Raw genomic sequence first — 22641 nt, forward strand, 5'->3', positions numbered from 1 at the left:
TTATGTAGTTAATTTCAAAAAGCATTACTAATTACATATAATTTCGTAATTGTATTAATTCTCAATTTGAGTCTGCCGTTTGATTCACGAGGTCCAAAACTTAGTTAAATGGGCTTACCCATAACTTGGCCCAATCTTACCATACACTTAAAAATGAATTCAAAATATGGTAAGTTAATTTTAAGTTGAGAGGAATGTCCAAATAATTTTATTAGAATGCCTTATGCTAAAACAGTACAGTATATATTAAGTGCTCATAAATGTTATGTCAAAATAAAAGGTTTAAATTTCAATTTCGTGGACGTCTCTCTATATATCCTCCCTTCTGTGTTTTTCTTGCTTGTATTTTTCTTAAATTCTCTGGGAAATGCAGTATAAGAACGCCTGACCGATTCAGTTTGTGTTTATTGTGATTTTTTGTGACTAATAAAAAATATTTTGTGACCAATATTTTCATTTATGATTCTCGATTTTAAACACCTCATAACAGTTTTTTATATACTACTCCTATGAATATCCAATTGTTAATTATTTGTCACATTTAAAATCAATAATTGATAATTCATCTTATTAATTAACACCTAGTTAATTAATCCCTTAGTCTTTTCACATAACTCATTTATAGCTTTATTGTGACCAACTTTAATATATTATTTCTCACTCAGCGGGAATCGGATTTGAGAAAATGAATATACTACGGTCATCTACTCGGAACGTAGATCGACGTTATTGCATTTAATTTCACAAAATTAAATGTCTTGTAACATTTATTATTATTCAAAAATCATTTGACCAAGCACGGTTCCAACAGTTGGGACTCCACATTTTCTCTTCCCAACATACTTGGGACACTGAGTTATCTTTCCTACAGCTAACTGGACCATCATGAGTATGATAAAATACAAAATCTTATACATCCACCTTTTAATCAACTCGTTCTTTTCTGGAACATTTTCTACTGCGTGATTATTACTCAGAATAAGTCAATGCCCACTCCCACTTTCCAAGTTGTGTTTGAAATATTTGAGCCTTTTTTTTGAGATCGACAACTAACAAATTCGCCAATTATTATACGAGTAAAATAATTTGTCTGAAACCATTTAAAAATTAAGATCCATAGGTAGTGTTCACTGTACATGAATCATTAAATTTTTTTGTGAAACTGTTACTGCCGTAATTATTGACACACTCATTTATTAAAATTACTAGATATACTTGAATCTTTAGAAAATTGTGACTAAAACAATTGTGGCCTAAATTCTATGTAACGATGTTGAAACTTGTCAATTGTTATTCTACAATGACTCCATTTTTCCTATTACTTCAAGAATCTTCAAAAGTATTCAAATCACATAATATATTAATTCTTTTATTTATGAAAAGTATAAACTATTTTCTTTATAATTCATCTTTGAATAGTATAAATTATCTAAAATTGAAAATTCAACTACAATATCAATAATATAGACCCTCTTTTTTACTAACACTATTTTACTATTTATTATTTTCATCTCTTTATTTTTATTAATTATTTATAAAAATCTATACCCAGCCAAAAATTTGTAGGAGTACTTTTCAGGGAGTATTAAAATGAAGGGTAGTGATTTAGAGACATAATGTCTCTATGCCATAATACCATTATGTTTTTCTTCCATAACTATAATTTATATTTTGCCTATTAGGCCTTTAAATACACCATATCCCATCGTGTACCTCAATTATACCATATTTATGTACTGCACAATTTTAGGCTCCAATGTATCCGACAACAACTCCACTCCTTATTAGATAGCTAATATTTTTTTTATCTTCATTACTAATATATTTAATATTTTGGTATATATATGAAAATTCAATTTGCCATTTATCTTTAATTTATTAGATATTAGTATATATTTTGAAAAGTAAATAATTTAAATTAAAATTATGAAATATTTAAAATTAAAGCTTTAGATTCAATTAGTATTATATCATATATCAAATATAATTTGTTTATTAATCTAAAATTTTTATTACAAAAAATAAAAATTACTATTAGTTACATAGTTTTAAACTACTCATTCCGTCCACTCAAGATATCCACATTCTTGAGTAGCACGAGATTTAGGAAGAGTTGTTGTTAGGTGGAGTAAGTAAAAATAGTTGAATATTTTAATAAGGAGAGAAGAGAGATTAATTTATTTTAAAATACAGAAATGTGAACTATATAACTTGGAATATTAAATAGATGAGTTAATAATATGTGATTAATTTGTTTCACTGAGGTAACGTTCTAAAAATTAAGAATCAAGAAATTATAATTTTGATTTGTAGTTTAATGTATATAGGTTTTTGTGTAATTTTTTTTTATCAATGTTCGACGTAGCGTTCCAAAAACTTGAATCTTAAAAAATTAAATTTTGGGAAAAAAGAAATTAAAATTAAAGTTAAATTTAAAAATTCTAATATTTTATAAATATAAAAGGAAAATATTAAATATACTCCTAATACATCAAATTTTTATTTTTTGAAATTATGAGTATTTTGAAATATAAAGAATGAAAATTAAAATTGTGAAAATTGTTAAATGAATATGTTAAACTCATTTAATTTTAGTATATCATACACATCAAATTTTTTATTTTTTGCGTGTTATGGTGAATTGAGCTCAGTACACTAATATTTAGAAAGAATAAGAGAAAGCATTAACTTTATAGCTTTAAAATAATAAATAAACGGGTTAAAATCATGTGATCATATTATTATTTTTATCGATATTCAATGTAATTTTTCAAAAATTAAAGGATAAATTTATGAAAGAGAAAGAGAAAAAAATTATAAACAAATTTCCATAAATAAAAATGATACTACTAATTTCAGTTAATAGAACAAAATGAACGTGACCAGATGAGATGTATTTTTATAAAATTATTAAAGCATTTTAATTTTTAATATTTTAAAAAATTATATTTTATATTTAAACAAAAAATAGGTGAAAGTGATAAAATTTTTCTTATATTTTACCTTTTATCTTTCGAACACGTTACTGAAATATTAAGTGAATTATTTTGAAAAGGTTATAAAGGTGTGGGACAAAATGTGGGTCCCACTTTTCTGATTTTCTAACTTCTGTAGGTATATATTTGAATTTTAACTCATACGATTGTATTCAATGTCGAACTAATTTTAAAGACCGAACCAGAGACCAAATCTCATCCACACATTGTTGTAATCTAACAGTTGTATAAAATCAACCAAATATCATTTTTTTTTAAATTCAATTAATAGGCTGCAGGGTCTTTTAGGAACTACCAAATTACTGCAGTTATGTTGTTTCCTTAAATCACGCGACACCAATACGGAATAAAACTTCAACAATTATTTTTTTGATTCACTATTAACCTACATAATCTGCTACTGAAGAAATCGTGATATACAAAGATTGTATCACAATTTTTGTAGTATTTTACCAAGATACATACTTTTAATTCTGAATTCCATATAGCCAATTTTGCTTATGAATTCCATCGTTTTCCATGGAGGATTTAACCACCCCACACATGTAGTTGCTTTTCCTTCAATGGGTGATAGGAACAACCCAACTCCCACAACTGAAGCTTCTCGATGAGCAGCAACTGAAGGTGCACCAACTTCTGTGGCCAACCATGTCGGACATCATGGAGCAATAAGGATGAGTTACAAACTCCAGTCGGATAGGAACCAATGTAGTGTGCCACCGCTGCCGCTGCTACACTATCCTCGTTCAATCACTTCATCTTATAATGAAATAACTTCACCCCGAGAAATAGAAACATTTCGGTTAAAACCTCCCTCCTCCGTCTTCTACATCTCGCTCACTGCATCTCTCTCCAGTGCCTCTGCCTTCGCCGACGAGTGGCGGCACGCCACCCGTCATTCCCCCTCTCACTCACGTCTGACCTCTCTCTCTCTCTCTCTCTCACTCTCTCACTCTCTGACTGTCTGCTCTTGCTCAAACTCGTTCACTCTCATCCCCATCACCAATTTCGAACCCTAGCCATCCGAAAAATCTTCTTCATCAATCTCCCCTCTCAGCAACTTATAGCCACCCTTGATTCGTGACATTCGGTGTCGGTAACCGCCATAACTCGACTCCTAACGACGTGCCTCGGCTCTCCCTACTCGAGGTACATCGTTGTTGTTCAGGCACTGACTCGAGGTCAGTCTCGGGTTGAATTTCACCTGCAACTCGGCCCCGATGTAGTGTGACACCACCGCCGCTACTACACTACCGTCGTTCAATCACTTCATCTTATAATCATTGTACTTCATCTTATAATGAAATAACTTCACACGAGAAATGAAAACATTTCGGTTAAAATGAGCCAAAATTTGAACAGTCCAAAATAAATAACTTCATCTTATGATATAATTTCTCCATCTTATATTTACATTACTTCATCTTATAATCAAATAACTTCACCCGAAAAATGAAAATAACTTATAATAATGTATTATGACTAAATAGTCCCTGGTATGAAGTAGATTGCTCATAGGATGAATGACGGAAATTATCTGTACAATATCTCATCTCATCCATCAAAAATTAGATCCAATGGCTAATATTTGGTCTCTAGTTCTACACTAAGGAGGTGTTGTGCATATAAGGGGACCCTTAACTCATATCTTCCATCTATATATATATATATATATATATATATATATATATATATATGCATAAATTAAGCCATTCTTATTTAAGATCAAAATTTAATACAGACAGTCGATTTTTCAGATGCAGGGGCAAAAATGTACAAATATAAAATATAAATTTAATAAAAAAATATAATATAATACTCCCCCGTCCCGGGCTACTCGCCCCTTTCCTTTTCGGCACGGAGATTAAGGAATAAGTGTATAGGAAAGTCAAAAATTACGGTTGTATGTGAAAATTTTTACTAAAAATGGAAAGAGTGCAAGTAACTTGGGACGCCCAAAAAGGAAATAAGTGCGAGTAGTGCGGGACGGAGGGAGTATAATATAGGGATAACTGCCTTAAAAGTCACCAACTTTGCTCAAATTCCGGTTTTTCCCACGACCTATAAAATTGGCGTATAAAGTCACCAACTTTGCATTTAGTCGCCGATTTCCCATGATGTTTTTTCCGGCGAAAGAGAGAGTTGACGTGTCGTTTTTAATTGACGTGGCGGCTGACATGGTCAACAATTATTGACTGTGCAATAAAAAAAATTAGTGACTTCTCCGGCAGCGCCAGCTGCAGCTCCTCCTTCAAGCCCCTGATGTGGCTCTGTGACGCCGACGACGAGCTCTTCGCCGTCCTCGGCTACAGCGTCAAGCCCCCCGACATGGCCGACGTCGCGCAAAAGATCAAGCACCTGGAGCAGGTCATGTGCAGCGTTGAAAACGACGGCCTCTCTCAGCTCGCCTCCGACACCACTCACTACAACCCCTCCGATCTCTCCTCCTGGCTCGAATCCATGATTTCCAGCCTCAATCCTACTCTGGATTTCGATTCCGCCGTTAATAGAATGGTTGTGGACTCTGATTTCGGGTCAGATCTCACTGCCATACCGGGAAAATCGGTCTACCCTAACCCTAGGGCGAAACCCCCATCTCCGGCCAAGAAATTGAAGCTTTCGCCGCAGGAGACTGAGTCGAGCGAGTCGATTGTGATGGTTGACTTGCATGAAAACGGAATCAGGCTTGTTCACTCGCTGATGGAGTGCGCGGAGGCTGTGCAGAAGGAGGCTTTCAAATTGGCGGAAGCGCTGGTGAAGAACATCGGTTTTCTAACGGTGTCGCAAGCCGGTGCGATGCGGAAGGTCGCGACCTATTTCGCTGAAGCTTTGGCGAGGCGAATTTACAGATTGTATCCGGCGAATTCGGACTCCGCCTTCACCAATCTGCTCCATATGCATTTCTACCAGACGCGCCCCTATATGAAATTCGCGCATTTCACTGCGAATCAAGCGATTTTGGAATCCTTCGCCGTTAGAGATTTAGTCCACGCTGTTGATTTCAGTATGAAGTAGGGGATGCAGTGGTCGCCGCTGCTCCAGGCGTTGGCGCTGAGGCCGGGGGGGCCTCTGAGATTCCGGTTGACGGCGGTGGGGTCGCCGTCAACCGATAACACCGATCAATTTAAGGAAATCGGACGAAAATTAGCTAGTATCTCCCAAATCGGATGAAGTGTTCGAAGCTCGGGTTTTGGAGAAAGTACAGAAAGAAATTTTTCCGATGAATCCATGTCAACTTTCAAGCCTGTCACATAGGCCACTTACTTACCCGAAAACACAGGATCGGGTCAATTTGGGAGATACCAGCAACTCGACAAAGTGGTGACTTTATACGCCGATTTTATAGGTCGTGGGAAAAAATTGAATTTGGGCAAATTTGATGATAGGCAGTTATCCCTATAATATAAGATTACTATTTTAACCGCATTGCCATTATGTCTTAAAATAATTTTCCTAAAATTAAATAGACTGGAAAGGGGCCTCAATTGCCAACTGTTTCGAAATAGACTGGAAAGGGGCATGAATTGCCAATGTTTCAAAATCAGAGTACCAAGACAATGTCCTCTTCAATAATTCAAAAAATTCAAATTTCGACGCATTACTTAATTAAAATAAGAAAATAAAACAAAGTGAGAATGAAGAACAACTATTATAATTACTAGTTCTCTAATTAAAAAGCCCGCACGGGCTTAACTCAGTTGGTTCCTGGGTGGTAGATTGTCCCTAAGCAGACAGGATCGAATGCTGGCAGCCGCAGTGTGGGAGTTTCACCACTGTGGTGGCTCCTTGTGTGCTGGTTACCAGTGTAAGTTCCTCCCACCTAATGGGCCGCTGAGGTACCGTGTTTGAACCCCTCCATAGCGATGTCGGGCCGGGTTATGGGGGCGCCTGGGGTGAGCGAATCACCTTTTGTCCCTAAACTAGTTCTCTAATTAATAAAACAAAATTAACGGAAAAGGGCGGTTAAACGGCCGTTACAGTGCCACCTCTCCGCGGGCCCCGCCACTACGCAACCACCATCGTCGGCGCAGCGGGCCCCACATGGACGCCACGCCTTCTGACATGGCGGAATTCAGCACCACGTCTCACCTAACGCCGCGACCCCTGCATTTTGAAAATTTTGCATTCGGGCCCCTCCGCCCCACGCCGTCCATTAATAGCACACCCACAACTCAAGCTCAGGTTATTAGCATCAAATTAATGATTTTTTTAATTCATCATTATTGATTCATAACACTCTCTGTAAGCTGCCAAAACACCCCACATTAACCGAGTACAGCGACACCAGCTCCTTGTCTACTTCGATTGTCATTTTCCGACTGCGATTGATTCGATGCGATTATAAGACTTAAATCTGATAAAAGATTGAACCTTGTGCCCTTCTGGAATCTGGGTTTTCGAGCTCTGGAAATGGGTCGGGATTGTTGAAGGGATCTTTTTGGGGGAAATTTTATAGTACTAGAAATTCTGCTGATGTCAGAAGTCAACAACGACTTCGAAGATCTTCTCGATGAGGGAGCTAGCGGGATCAGGTACAGCGCCTCCTCTTCTTCCCCCTCCGTGGCTGGGGATTGGAGGTTTCAGGCGGCGGAGTTTGCGAAGGGGGCGGCGGAGATGAGCGTGGAGTTTGGGAAGGGGGTGAGGGATGTGGTGAAGCAGACGGTGCTGAGAGAGGATTCTCTGATTATGAAGAAGTTTAAGGGCCCTTGTCAGAAATTGTTTCAGAGATTGAGGTTTTTGAATGAGTATTTGCCTGAGGATCGCGATCCCCTTCACGCTTGGACCGTCATTGCCTTCGTCTCTGTTCTTGCTCTTGCAGGTTTGGTGATTTTATGCTTATTGTTTCTTATTTTAGTTTCGATTGTGGATTTCAAGAATTGGCTCATCAAAATTGAATCTATGCTTGCCTGTTTGATTAGATGGAGCATTTAATTCAGTACGATGATGGAATAGTCTTTATCTCTATGTGTATGTGTTTGTTGGAGGATCTTTACTAACAGAGTGAAGGAATTTGTACAGTTTTAACTTTTAACATGTGTGGAACTAGTCGAATTCCATTGGTTAACAAGATGAAGGTGCACCCTTCTAGTGCTTCCATCATACTGCTTCCGGATGGGAGGCGCTTGGCCTATCAAGAGCAGGGAGTCCCGGCTGATAGAGCTCGACATTCAATGATTGTACCCCATTCGTTTCTTTCGTCCCGACTAGCAGGTTTTGCATATTCGTCATTTGATATATTGAATTATGAACTGATGAAACTGTGTGGTTGCTAAAGGTTGTGACTTGTGGTGTTTGTTGGCAAGTAGGAGTTCCTAGGGTCAAGGGTGCCTTACTTGAAGAGTTTGGCATCCGTCTCGTGACTTATGATCTACCGGGATTTGGGGAAAGTGATCCTGATCCTAAGAGGAACCTTGAGTCATCAGCTATGGATATACTACACTTAGCGTATGCTGTCAATGTTACCGAGAAGCTGTGGGTTTTGGGATATTCTGATGGAAGCAAGCATGCTTGGGCTGCTCTTAATTACATTCCTGATCGCATTGCAGGTAAGCGCTGAAACTCGTATTTTGTAAAATAATATTAGAATTCTTTGCTTGGTGAGGACGATGATATAACAATGTGCATCTAAGGTCAGGTTAGGGGATTGTATCAACGTAAATTTGACAAAACATACATTACTTCTTGCAAAACATAAGTGTTAAGTTGTAAAGGATTCTGTATTTGTGTCGTGATTCTTCTTTTACGAACTCCAGGTGCTATAATACTTGCTCCAATGGTTAACCCATACGATCCAAGACTAAGCAAAGCAGAGATTCGGAGAATTTGGGGGAAATGGACATTAAAGAGAAGGCTGATGTACACTTTAGCCCGAAAATTTCCTAGATTGCTTCCATATTTCTATCGAAGAAGTTTCCTTTCTGGAAACCACGGTGAATTGGACACATTGCTATCAGTCTCATTAGGGAAAAGGGTGAGGGCCTTTTAACTCAAAACTATCCTTTTGTATTCAATCTTATAGCAGTTTATTCTAAAACTACGAAGAACTTGTTTCTCATCATAAGCTACAATTGTCTAGGATAGAGCTGTGGTTGAAGACAGAACCTTCCGAGACGTCTGGCACAGAAACATTGAGGAGTCCGTTAGGCAAGGGAATGTAAGGCCATTCGTTGAGGAAGCTATCTTGCAGGTTTCAAATTGGGGTTTCAGCATAGGTGACCTCAACGGGCGCAACAAATATAAGGGTGGAGGTGTCCTTGATTGGATCAAGTCACTATTCAATCCTGCAGAGAAGAGATTGAGCGGCTTTTTTGGCCCGATACACATATGGCACGTAAGTCACATTTCTTGTTCTTGATGAAATCTTGTGTGCAAAACTCATAGGCGTTTTATCTTAAAACGCGATCACTCCCGCTTACATGCATCCCCTTTTTTTTTCTTTGTATTGGATTAGCCTATCTTCTTCTAAACTAGCAACCAAAGTAAATGCCCTTCATATGGAACAGGGAGACGAAGATACAATCGTGCCTCCATCAATGAGCGACTTTGTGCAACGGGATCTGCCTGATGCCATCCTGCACAAGCTCCCCTACGAGGGCCATTTCAGCTACTTCTACATGTGTGATGAGTGCCATCGGCAGATCTTCACTACGGTTTTTGGACATGCTCAAGGCCCTCTGATTGTGAATGATAGTCGAGGTCCAGTTGAAGAAGTGAAAGAAAATGGCGAAGCGATCTGCAGCAGCGCAGCAGCAAACGAAGAGAATCTGCCTGCATTTGCAGAAGAAGATGATAAATAAACTCAGGTAAAACTAAGATTATGATTCTTAATAGAGAGAAAGAAAGCTTTTTTTACAGGATAGAGTATATATTGAAAAGCAGATTAATTAATTGAAATGACATATTTTTGGATAGTGTTACATTAAAAAGGTCTTATATACGACGGATGTTTTTTCACAGTGTGATTAGTCTACATATTTAATTTTTAAGCCTTTTCTTTGTTCTATTCTTGAATTTGATTTGCAGCTTTATTTCAACCTAATAATTTACTTCTATAAGGTATATTAGTCAATTTTTTTTACCAAAAATTAAGTGTTTTTTTAATTAGGGCAAGTATCATATTCCAATCTGATTTCTGGTACATGACCAATTAAATTCATATTAATCATACTGTCTAAAAAATTAGTATTAAGTTTGTATATAAATATAGCCGTACAAATTTGATTCATGTTCTAATAGGCTACTATTCGAATTTCAACTTAAGTGCACCTAAAACTAGAGGAATTCAATTCTTATTAACAACAAGAATTAGGAGACCAGTTGGAAAATAAATTGAATACTCGTCTTTGTAGATAATTCTTTTATTGTTTTCCGTTGAAATTGATTCTGTATAATAATGATATGTAGAAATCAGAAGAGAAGATGAGTGGTGGTGCAAAGTTTTGTACTACTGTATTTCTGTTCTTATTTGCCGTTGGTGATTTTTTTTAGCAATTCTGACGGAGACGGCGTTGGATTACTCATGTTATTTTAGTATAAAAAGAAATAAAATACGACATCTTGATTATAAAATTTATTAAAATAAACATATAATGGTGTAAGTGTAATCATGATAATTATATTGATAAGGATTTATAATTATAGAAAAATTGTTTTATTTATGAACTCATTATGCTAATAAAGATTTATAATTATAATAGATTTACTATGTTTTGTTGAGTATTTTAAATTGAAGTAAAATTTGTACTTGCTGTGTAGTTGGGTCATTTTTTTATTCATTTTGAAAAAAAAATAGTTAAAATGAAGAGAAAGAGAATAATGTAGAGAAGTCTTTTCTATTTGTTAGTATCATTTTCTTAAAACGAGTGTACCAAAAAAATGCATCTACTACATAGGAACGGACGAAATACTTAATCTGCTAATATTTTTATTGTATATTGATTATGATTATGATTATGATTATGATTATGATTATATAATTTTTATATGTAGTTTTATTTAGTGTATCAAATACATATACTATTAAATTGTTATATCGTCAATTAGTTACTGTATTTGAGTTGTGTGACGAGGATATTGTTTTATTTTTATAAATGTGAATTAATATAAATAAAATAAAATCAAATCTGTGCATCAAACCAGTGTTAATTAATAGAGTATAAATTAAATATCTGTGCATCACATAAGTGTTACACTGCTTTTAATTAAATTTAAAACATCGAGTAACAGGATTTATACATGTTTTACCGATTGAGGCAATTATAACAATGTATAGAATCAAACTAAGTCCCATTTTAGAAGGTGAAAATAGAAATAAATCAGCATCAGAAGACAGGTCAGATGATGCACACATTGGAAGCAGCTATACAAGCTGCAAAATTATTCATATTTCTCTCGAGAAATGCTGGTATCAATTGTAAATTGGTAATGCATAAAATGCAAAACTAGTCCAGCCAGAATCCAAAATGCTTTCGCCAAAGCAAATTATATCCACAAAACCGATTCACAAAAACAAAACTGTGAACCTAGGTGTATTTGAACATCTTTAACAACTGAGGCTTCATTTGGCGCCCTTCTTGGCAGCAGCCTTGGTCACCTTAGCCCCGGACGGGTCTTTCTTCTCCACACTCTTGATAACGCCAACAGCTACAGTCTGCCGCATATCACGAACCGCAAAACGGCCGAGAGGCGGGTACTCGGAGAACGTCTCCACCACCATGGGCTTGGTCGGAAGCATCTTCACAAATCCGGCGTCACCGTTCTTCAAGAACTTGGGCTCCTTCTCAATCTCCTTGCCCGACCGTCTGTCAATCTTGGTGACGAGCTCAGCAAACTTCACAGCAATGTGGGAGGTGTGGCAGTCCAGCACCGGTGCGTAGCCATTACCAATCTGGCCGGGGTGGTTCATGATGATAACTTGAGACGTGAAGTTCGCAGCTTCCTTAGCAGGGTCGTCCTTCGAGTTGGAGGCCACAAAACCACGCTTCAGATCCTTCACAGCAACGTTCTTTACGTTGAAGCCGACATTGTCCCCGGGGACAGCTTCTGGCATTGACTCATGATGCATCTCGACAGACTTGACTTCAGTGGTCAGACCAGAGGGGCCGAAGGTGACAACCATACCGGGCTTGAGCACACCGGTCTCCACACGACCCACGGGAACAGTACCAATACCACCAATCTTGTACACATCCTGAAGTGGGAGACGAAGGGGCTTGTCTGTGGGTCTCTTGGGCTCGTTGATCTGGTCAAGGGCCTCAAGAAGGGTCGGGCCTTTGTACCAATCAAGGTTGGTGGATCTCTCGATCATGTTGTCTCCCTCAAAACCAGAGATGGGGACGAATGGGATTTTGTCAGGGTTGTAACCAACCTTCTTGAGGTAGGACGAGACTTCCTTAACAATTTCATCAAATCTGGCCTTAGAGTATTTCGGTGTGGTGGCATCCATCTGCACACAAGAAGAAGATATAAGTATCTTACACATTACAATACCAAATGAGAGATGTTAATATCACTAGTTAGCAAACCTTGTTGCAGCAACAGATCATTTGCTTGACACCAAGAGTGAAAGCGAGCAAAGCATGCTCACGAGTCTGACCATCCTTGGAGATACCGGCTTCAAAACCACCAGTGGTGGAGTCAATGATCAGGACAGCACAATCGGCCTGTGAGGTACCGGTGATCATGTTCTTGATGAAGTCACGATGACCGGGTGCATCAATGACAGTGCAGTAGTACTTGGTGGTCTCAAACTTCCACAAGGCGATATCAATTGTGATACCACGCTCCCGCTCAGCCTTGAGTTTGTCAAGCACCCAGGCATACTTGAACGACCTCTTGTTCATCTCAGCAGCCTCCTTCTCAAACCTCTCAATCACACGCTTGTCAATGCCACCAAGCTTGTAGATCAAGTGGCCAGTGGTGGTTGACTTTCCAGAGTCGACATGGCCGATAACCACAATGTTAATGTGAACCTTCTCTTTACCCATCCCAAATTCTCAACAATACACTGCCATAGCAAAAGATGAAGTAGTAAGAAGGAATGATCCCGGTATAGAGTTACTGTAAACAGATTAGTCTTTAAGAACATTAAAATTTTCCTCCGAAATTTATCAAAATCGTCAACGGGTGCTAATTTTACAAAGGCATATTACACCAAGAACAATCGGCAAATTAGTCATATGATTCATACACATCAAGTTTGATCATGAATTATGCATTAATCTCTAAGACAATTCAAAGCACATAGGTGATCGGATCCACGATATAAAGTAGTATTCGGCCACAATATATCCTACAAATGCAAACTCGTTGAATATTACTTCCAATTTGACATGAGGTCGGAATTGAGCTTATATATTTAACAAAGAAGAAGCAGATCCACCTACATCTGACAAATCCATAAAAAAATGACCAAAAAAATACAGACAGACGATAGCTTGAGTGAATAAACAATACACTGATACAGCATAATCTAGAAAGCATACGAGTATATCAGCTAAAAACAGAGAGAGAGTGGTAGAGAAAGATAATCAAGGAAATAGCAGTTAGACAAAGCGATAGATATACCTAAGGATGCTAGTAGCTGATGCGGTAGCTCTCTCGCCGCCGATTGCAGTGAGAGAGTTTTGCAATGAGAGTAGTCAGTGAAAGAGCTCTACCAAATGCGTATATACTTATTTGCTCATCTAGTTGGAGGTTAGGGTTTTTGCTGACCGTCGGATTTTGATGAGCATATATTTGCTCATCTTTTTTTTCTCAATCTTTATCACTTTTGCCCTAAAAAATGTTTTGGTCTCATGCATTTACTTTCTAACCTTTTAGTCCCGAATATATTATTTTAATATTTTTAAATCTCAAACATATTGTTTTAGTTCAAAATAACTATTTCTTATTAAAATTAACCGTAAAAGTGTTTGACCAATTTAATAATTTAATTATAATCTTATTAATTTAATACTCCTTTCGTTCCCTCAATGCCAAGACAACTTTTCGTCACAGAATCTAAGAAAATAATGTTTAGAGTATTAAATGAATCTAAGTGGAGTAAATTTAATGTTTTAAATTTAAATTTAATTTGTATAAAAATTGAATTTTTACATGAAAAATTCGTTGATTTTTTAAACTACTCATTTATAGTTAATTAATCCTAAAACTCTTATTTCCTAAAACATAATTTTTCATAGCTCTCTACTACAAACTTAAATTTTGGTCAAACATTTTGACTACTAACTTTAACAATAAAAAGGTTATTTTGGACCAAGACAATATGCTTGGGACAAAAAAAGTACCAAAATGGAGTAATATGTTACGGACCAAAAGGTCACAAACTTAATGTATGAGACCAAAAAGAATTTTAGGACAAGTGTAAGGGACCAAAATTGGTAATCTTGATTTTACTCCAACCATTCACTTCAAACTTAAACCTAAAAGAATATTTCATGTTCATCTATTTTTTTGAATTTTTTTAATCTTACGCTCATATTTACTTAAATTACACATTAACCTGTAACATTTTATCAATGATTATAAATTTCATACTTCATTATTTATTTTATTTACTTATAGTATTAAATAGTATTACTATGTTATATGAAGTACATTCACAAGTTATACAAAAAAATAATCAATACTAATAATATATATAAAATATAATATTATCATCCCGATTAATTACTACCCATTTGACGCCTTGGGAAAGCTATGTGTTGATTGTTGAGTTGTTGGCTATATACGATGGCTTAAAGCTTGCATAGGGATACAATTTGCAAAATGTTGTTATGGAATGTGACAATGTCAAAGGTTGCAATTACGGCATTGTTAGACACATTTGTTCTCTGATAGATAAACAGTGACATGTAGAGATTAAGAATGCCTATCTCAAAGCAAATCGGGTGGCAAACTTTATAGCTAACTGGGGTCTGAAGATGCATGAGATCTTTCGACTGCTAAACGATCCTCCGAGAAGCGTTGGCCATCTACGTCAGCTAGATAAGATAGGTGAGTTTCGCCATTTGTTGTTGCCTCTGTGTCCTAGAGCTTTGACACAATGGATCACCTATCACAATTCATACTTCATTTCCTAATACACACACAAGCATGATAAGTGATGGTGGGGTCCATCACTCATGCTTGTGTATGTGTATTAGTCGATGGAGTTGGAATTGTGGTAGGTAATCCTTACCGGAGCCCTGGCTCTCCTCTTGTAACCCAAAAAATAAAATTAGAGCCCATTTAGAGCATGCGCAATAGCGGACTTCCCGGCGGACGTCCGCTATTGCGTCGTCGGAGGCGGATGTTCCTTGCGGACGAGAGGTCGTCATCGGGTTTCATCGGACGTCCGTCGTGATGTCCGCTATTGCGGTGACATGACGGACGTCCCAAATTTTGTTTTGTTTTGTTTTTTTTATAAAAATTCTATATATACGGCTCGTTGCAAACTCTACACCCCTTGTTCGGCTAGCGGCAAACTATACAGATTTAAGGCATAACATGTACTTTGTTTGAATCGTTTTTCGGTTTGAGATATTTTTTTTATTGATGTATTTTTTTTAATTTAAATATGTATTTTTTAAAAATAAAATGGTTGCATTTTTCTCGTACTCATGTCGAAATTTTAATTTCGTAAAATTTCATATTTGTGAATTTTGATTATCGTGGATGTCCGCTATTGTGGAGTGAGATGTACTTATGACGTGGCAGTGCTATGAGATGTCCTTATGACGTGGCAGTGCTATGAGATGTCCTTATGACGTGACATAAGATGTTTTTGGGATGTCCGTCGGGACATCCGTTCTACTTTGGATGCTCTTATAACTACAAATAATTAGATTAAATCATAGAATAACGCCGTACACTTCATCTTCTTCCTTTCTCTTTTTCGTTCTTCTTTTCTGCGACGGCAAGTTCCTTCCAGTTTCTCTGTCTCCGTCGATTTCTCCATAAATCAGGTAAGTTTCATTGCTCTATTCGAAATAGATAGACAAGAAAGGATTTACATTGCAATTTCAGAAATTGGAAAAGGGAATTTGCGATTGCTACAGTCTACCCCATTTTTGGGTAGCACTACTCAAAAACGCAAAACAAGGACGATTTGGGATGAGTTTTGGTGTATGGTTGGAGGTATTTTCACTGCAAAATTGGGTTTTAGGGTATGGTTGGAGATGCTGGAAAAAATCGGAATCGAAATTTATTTCTGAATTCCTCATCGTCTACAAGTATTTCTCTTTCTCATATAATTTTTATTTCAGTTCTTTGATTACATTCGTGATCAGTTCGATTTCGTGTTTTGTGTTGTTCAGTTGTTCGATTGCTTCTGTTTGGAGTGTTTCATAAAGGCAATTTCTTCTAGAAGTTGCTTTTATTATATGGGGAAATTTGTTTATGTTGTGAGATAATTGGCACATCGCCATTCTATTTGTTTATGTTGTGCCATGAATGCGATTTCAAGCTCCTATTCTTATGCTCGAACAGTTATCCATGTGGTGATTTAAGTATATAATCCAAAACAAGTTAGATAAATAATTTGGTCAATCATGGTTTTTGATACTTCCTACTAAAATTACTGAAATTCATCTTCTTATTTCATGAATGCTGATTATTTTGTTAGTCATTGCTTTCGCTTTTCCGCTGTATCTCTTATGTGTTCTGTTTTCAATGTATAAGCAATCTAAGAGATGCTGTCATTGCGGTACTGAATGTTTTGTAGGTTATAACCTTCAATGGCAACTGAAAAGACTTCAACCGAGAACCCCCCATCCATAGCTTCTACGCCAGCTGGAGCTTCATGTCGGAAGAAGAAGAGTGAAAGTGCAACATTCCTAGAGGATGTGAAAGATCACATTGATGAATTTATCCATGCTTCTATGGACGAACACAAAACTTGTTTCCAAAAGACAATCAAGAAGATAGCTTAACGTCTTGGTCTAGCATTTAGATTCAGGGAATTTTGGTTTCTCTTCTCGTTATAATATCTGTTTGGCACTCTTGATGGTCTTTTAGATGTTCGGGATGTCAAAAGCTGTTGCAGAGAAGAACTCTGAGGCCAAGGAAATTGAAAGTTCTTTGCCTCTTCGAACAACTGTTGCTGAGTAAGGTGTATTCTGCCCTGCCTTGACATGAACTTAATAGAATAGTATATTTAGTTGTTGTCACCAGTTTTAGATATGTGGATTAAGTCATCTTTGAGACTGTTACTTGGGAGTTATTAACTTGATGTGAATCTTGTACTACTTGGCAACCTTGGGCCCAGACAATTCAACAATATTCACAGCATCTTGTTAGTATTTTCATTTTTCCCATTTGTTTGCAATACATGAATCTGGCTGCCTTTGAAATAATACAGACAAAACTCCAGTAGAGGGGAGGGGATTAGAAGCTCCGTGCTTAAGTGTAGTCATTTCTACTGGTTCCATGTGTAGCATTCTAATTTTTAACTCATCCTACTATGCTTTCACTCACGACCGGTATAGTGTAGCACCACTGGTGATTCATAGAACAATTTTGTAGTAATAGAGAATCCACATTAGTAGAAAATAGAAATACTCAACCATTGCTGCCTTTCCTTCAATATTTTTGACATCATAGTAATTTTAAATTAGGTGTATAAATAATCATCCGAACCTAATCATATTATTGTAAGCTCAATACTTGGCTCATTTGCAATTGTTAGGGCTAAAAATTTAACACTGTTGTAATACTCGTATGTTTTACTCTCCATAACGTCCGGCCTCTCTGTTCTCTTTCTTAATTACCACAAAAGCAGTAAAGTAGAAGATATCTAGAGCAACCATATTCGAATGTAGAATTTCCCATCTCATAAGATTCATATTGAAAAGCAACAATAGAAGAAAAACTGAAGCTTAGAACATAGTGACCAACTTATGCAGCTTTTGCAGTACTGGGTAGGGAAATGCGGGGATAAAACTCAGTTTTAATAACACTAACACCTCCTCCATGGTTGTCGCTTCCATGGCCCGAAGCCTCTCTAGTAATCATCTCATGAAACTGCAAAAGTTCTTGAAATTTCCTGTTTTTCATGCTCTCCCTCCTCCTTTCATGATCCTCCAGCCTGAAATATGTCTGCCAACAACATTAAACAAACCACTCCTTGCTTTCTTGAGAGAGAGAGAGATATATACTCTTGGGAGAAAGGAAGAGGACGAGAAGTCCCAGTTAGACAGATTGGAAGGCCACAGCTGCTCGAGATTGATAGCATTTCTTTTGTTTTTTTGAGTCTTTGTTGGGAGAGAATGCTGTGGATATGTAGGCAGATTAAGTTTGCTTTTTGGATGTGGAGTTTGGGATTTGAGCATGGAAGGGAGGGATGCATATAAAAAGTGATACAACTGGGGGTGGTGCTGCTTTGATCGTAATAAACAAGGTTGCATTCGGAAAAAGACACTTAAAGCATTCAGGGGGCATAGTTGACCGGTCAGAGAGAAGAAGAAGATATTACTGTCTTTAATTTATTTACCCTCTTTATTACTTCTGGATTAGGGTGGATAAAGATGTGATTATTAGTCAGATCTTTTTCAAACACGAATTTGAACTACAGATGTAGCTTGGGATCCGGGAGCAAAATGAGAGTCAAATGCCAATTTGATAAAATAAAGTTAACTCTGACCGCAAAACATATAATATGACCAGGCCATGCATACTCTAATTAGTAATTACCCTTTTGTTAACTAGTCGTACAAGTACTAATGTGGAGTACTACTGTAATTAATCGTACATCAAACATTTACAGTGATTAATTTAATACTTACTGATCTTAAATTTAACTTTTAGTGACCAACGGTGGCGGTACAGGAGGGCCGACGGCGGTGGCGGCTGGACTCGTACGCCGACAAGCCCAATACCTCAGAGTTACGAGAGAGAGAGGGGTTGGTGACCGGCGATGGCAGTTGGGTGGCGTGGAGGAGTCCTCAAGCCGGTGGCCGAGAGGTGGAACCGCGAGAAGGAGAGAAAGAAGAACGATAGGCGGCCGGCGCCGCTCACCGGCGCCGCCATTGCCAGCCGAGAACAGTGAGACCGATAGTGACAAAGGCGCCGCTACCCTATCTAATATCTGAAACATGATTTTGAAATAGTAAGGTTTCACTTCTATTTAGTTGTTGGGCTCATTGTTTGGGCTAAAAATTATTTAATTGTTTTACTTCTAATTAGATGATGGGCTCTTTGTTTGTGCCATATTTAGAGTATAGGAAGCATAGGGTTTAGGAGCGTAATCATACGAATTTGTTTTGCATGTCTAAGTACAAATACTAAATAATTTATATTGTATATTTTGCATTAAATTAAAGATGAATAGCTAAGAAAAATATATTGCAAAAGGTTAGATAAAAAAATGATAATGTGCCTCACTTCAAAGAACTCCATGAATATCTATTGAAGATTTGTGATCTAAAAATATTGTAAAAGGTTACTTTACATAAAAAATCTTCCATAAGAAAGATTAGTTTATGACCAAAACTTTCGGATTTGTTTTCATGATTCATAAACTACTATTAACCATATTTAACCACACTAATTCACACCATTATAAATGACAATATAAATAATAAAATTATCACTTGAAAATTTAGGAACTAGAATTAAATTGAAGATGCGTAGATGTTATCATGTGATGAAGAACTATGAAGTAATATTAGTAATAGCAATAATATGCAAGTTGCAATCTGCAAATAGATACTCAAAACCACAAACTCAAAAAAGAATGAGCAACCCATTAAGTTTTACCTCCATCCCAACTAAGATGACATGTTTCTTTTTCGGACGTGTTTTAAAAAAATAATATAAGTAATAAATAGTTAGAGTGGAAAGAAAGTAAGGTAAGCGAGTGATTAATATAGAGGGGAATCCCCTTCAACATTATTTTGTACTCTCTTTACTTTCTCTCTACTTAAGTACTCTTACATCCTCCGTCCATGAAAAATAGTCTTATTTTACCATTTTGGATTGTCCACGAAAAATAGTCCCATAAATTAATTATGGTAGAGACGACATTATTTCTCCATTTCAAAACTATTCTTGCATTCCATTATTGGATTTGTAATGGCACTCAATTGACAATTACACTTTTAGGAAGGATAAATCTTACGTGTCATGATATTGGGCATAAAGTATTTTATATTAGTGATTTTTTTTATTACATGTTTGTGATTTTTATGTTTTTATTTAAAAATTAAAAATATTATAATTACCATTTGGTTTTTTTAATTCTTGAAACATGTTTTTAAATCTACAAGTGTTAATTCTTGAAATATTATAAAAATATTATAATGCATTTTCTATTTTTTATTTTTTTACTCTAACTAATGGAAACATCATTATCTTTACTTTATTATGTGTTATTTTATTCTTCTACACTCAACCCACAAAATAAAAATGTATAAAGTTCTGCATCGAATAGGAAATGCTTTACTTGGATTGAGACCTTACATTACTTTTTTTCTTTAAGTGTACATAATGATATTATTTCTTATTTCTACTTAATTATCTTATTTTAATTAACTCATACTCTTTAATCCTTAGTCGTTTCTTTGTCATTTGTTTTATTTTATTTTACTCCACTCATGTCAGAGAAGTACATTTCTCTTTTTGTTATTGTTTATAATGTTTTTAACTGTTTATAATATTTTAAATTTTTCTTAGTATTATTAATACTTATTGGTAGTAACACATATTCTTAACTTCATACATCATTATAGTATTCTTACGAAACCCAGTCTTTAGTCATGGACAATTGTATGTTGCTATATCTAGAGTTACGAGTCGTGCAGGTCTGAAGATTTTGGTTTGTAAGCATGAGGATGATGATAGTAGGGGTGATTCGAGTGCTAATGTTGTTTACAAAGAGTTTTTTCAAAACTTATGAACTATTGGTGTTTTGTAGATCCTATTTTGTTGAGCTGTTTATTTTGTTCCATTTATTCGGTTGTTACTTTTTTGTCTTTATTTGCACATGTTTTATTTTCTTTCTCTTTCGATTATGTATTTATTTTTACTACTAATCTTTTATTTTAACTAACTCATACTCTTTTATCTTTATTTACACATAATTTAAAAATTTTATGTCCCGTGCATAGTACGAGTGTTGACACTAGTGTACCAAACATGTCAATTATTTAAAAAAAAAGCTGCATAGTGACATAATGAAATGAAAGAGAAACTGAAAAGAGATTAGAAAAATCAAATTTAAAATGAAGAAAAGGGGGTGGAAGATAGAAAAAGAAGTAAAGAAAAACAAGAGGGATAATATGAGAACGCTCTCGACAAACATTTGCATTGACTTCAATGTATGCTCCGGACGAATATTTACTCTAAAAAAAATGAAGGTAAATATCATTTAATTCATGATGTTGCACTGGATTACGGTTATTTTCTTAAAAAAATTTAAGTGAGCTTAAAAGCATATTAATATAAAGTTTCATTTTTTTGCAATTATCCTACAATGCCCAATTTTGGAAATCGGTGGCAATTGACAATTTTTTCGTGATGGTTAAAGAAATTGACGTAATCTCAGGGGCAATTCCTAATTTTGGTGAAATCGGTGACAATTGACAAATCTTATGTGACAGGTTAAAAAATGACATAATCTATGGGACAATTTATTATTTTGGGGAAATAAGTGATGATGCGACAATTGACAAATCTTATGTGTCAGTTAAAGTAAAATAAAATGGCGTAATTTATGGGACAATTCATAATATTGGTGAAATCGATGATATGCCGCAATTAACAAATTTTATACGACGGTTAACATGACGTCATTTTTTTGGACATTTTCTAATCTGGGTGAAATCGATGATAATGCTACCATTTACAAATCTCATGTGACAATTAACAAATTGAAATGACGTCATTTGTATGCATGTTGCTTGTACCATTTAGGCAGAAAATTTAGATTTTAGCCGAGGTACGAGTTTGGGCTTAGTGGACTAATCTCCTCATACAATGATCATCTTATTTCACTTAAACTTAATTTATATTAACACATGAAATAATACTGCACACTTTTTCCTTTTCTATAAACAGTGTAATACTAGTAGTATTAATTTTATATTAACAATAGCAACTATTGTAATCTGTGGATGCCTATTGTTTCGCTATTTGCAACCGAATTCCATGTATTGTAACCATTTAAATTTCACAGGAGGGATGAAAATGGACAATTGATGATTGAATGTTAGATTCTTAAAGTGCAATTTTCGTCCGTTTAAAGATGGCAAATGCTACACCAATTTAAATTTTTTCACATGATATTTCAAATAAAAATAAGCACATTTGATTGACTAATTTGTATAGCAATCACCATAGTGTAATTATTCAATTATAATACTCCAAGCTGATAATAGAAAATAGATCATAAGATTGTGCGATAATAGGCAAGGATTACATTATTAGATGAACATCAAATGATACACGATTTTCCCTTTTATTTCAGTTTAACATAATACAGTATCTGATATCATAAAATTATATCCTAAATTTATACTAATACACTAGAATTAACGCAAATTTTAATAAATATTTCTAAAATAATGTTAAAATTGAGAAATATGTGAAAATTGTATTTTCCTAGTCCTAGTCTTAAGCACTTTTAAAATGCAATGAAATTAGTTAAGAAAATACTCCTAAAAAATAC

The 22641-nt window shown here is 35.7% G+C and overlaps 2 protein-coding genes, 2 long non-coding RNA genes and 1 pseudogene across 5 annotated transcripts; 3 read left to right on the forward strand and 2 right to left on the reverse strand.

The window, feature by feature from the left end:
* Positions 1 to 4573: 4573 nt before the first annotated feature.
* Positions 4574 to 6167, forward strand: LOC121744705 (annotated as a pseudogene).
* A 1037-nt stretch (positions 6168 to 7204) lies between these two features.
* On the forward strand, positions 7205 to 9985 carry LOC121744225. Its single transcript, XM_042137704.1, has 6 exons — positions 7205 to 7815; positions 8016 to 8207; positions 8303 to 8542; positions 8750 to 8967; positions 9073 to 9327; positions 9500 to 9985. Exons 1-6 carry the CDS (start codon positions 7470 to 7472, stop codon positions 9791 to 9793), a joined length of 1545 nt encoding a protein of 514 aa, XP_041993638.1. The 5' UTR covers positions 7205 to 7469; the 3' UTR covers positions 9794 to 9985.
* Positions 9986 to 11345: 1360 nt separating this feature from the next.
* LOC121744226 (elongation factor 1-alpha) lies at positions 11346 to 13709 on the reverse strand. The gene is made up of 3 exons (XM_042137705.1): positions 13563 to 13709; positions 12521 to 13002; positions 11346 to 12441 (listed from the first exon to the last, which is right to left on the reverse strand). The coding sequence occupies exons 2-3, from the start codon at positions 12980 to 12982 to the stop codon at positions 11554 to 11556; spliced, it is 1350 nt and encodes a 449-aa protein (XP_041993639.1). The 5' UTR covers positions 12983 to 13002; positions 13563 to 13709; the 3' UTR covers positions 11346 to 11553.
* A 2124-nt stretch (positions 13710 to 15833) lies between these two features.
* Positions 15834 to 17278, forward strand: LOC121745151. Of its 2 annotated transcripts, none has more exons than XR_006038784.1 (2): positions 15834 to 15943; positions 16702 to 17278. It is a non-coding gene; the product is annotated as an uncharacterized LOC121745151 (long non-coding RNA). The 2 variants fall into 2 exon arrangements; XR_006038783.1 differs by having other exon boundaries at positions 15849 to 16210.
* Positions 17279 to 17773: 495 nt separating this feature from the next.
* Positions 17774 to 19322, reverse strand: LOC121745152. The gene is made up of 2 exons (XR_006038785.1): positions 18761 to 19322; positions 17774 to 18074 (listed from the first exon to the last, which is right to left on the reverse strand). It is a non-coding gene; the product is annotated as an uncharacterized LOC121745152 (long non-coding RNA).
* Between the last annotated feature and the right edge of the window lie 3319 nt (positions 19323 to 22641).

This window comes from Salvia splendens, chromosome 8 (assembly GCF_004379255.2).
Source record: "Salvia splendens isolate huo1 chromosome 8, SspV2, whole genome shotgun sequence".
NCBI classification, from domain to species: domain Eukaryota; kingdom Viridiplantae; phylum Streptophyta; class Magnoliopsida; order Lamiales; family Lamiaceae; genus Salvia; species Salvia splendens.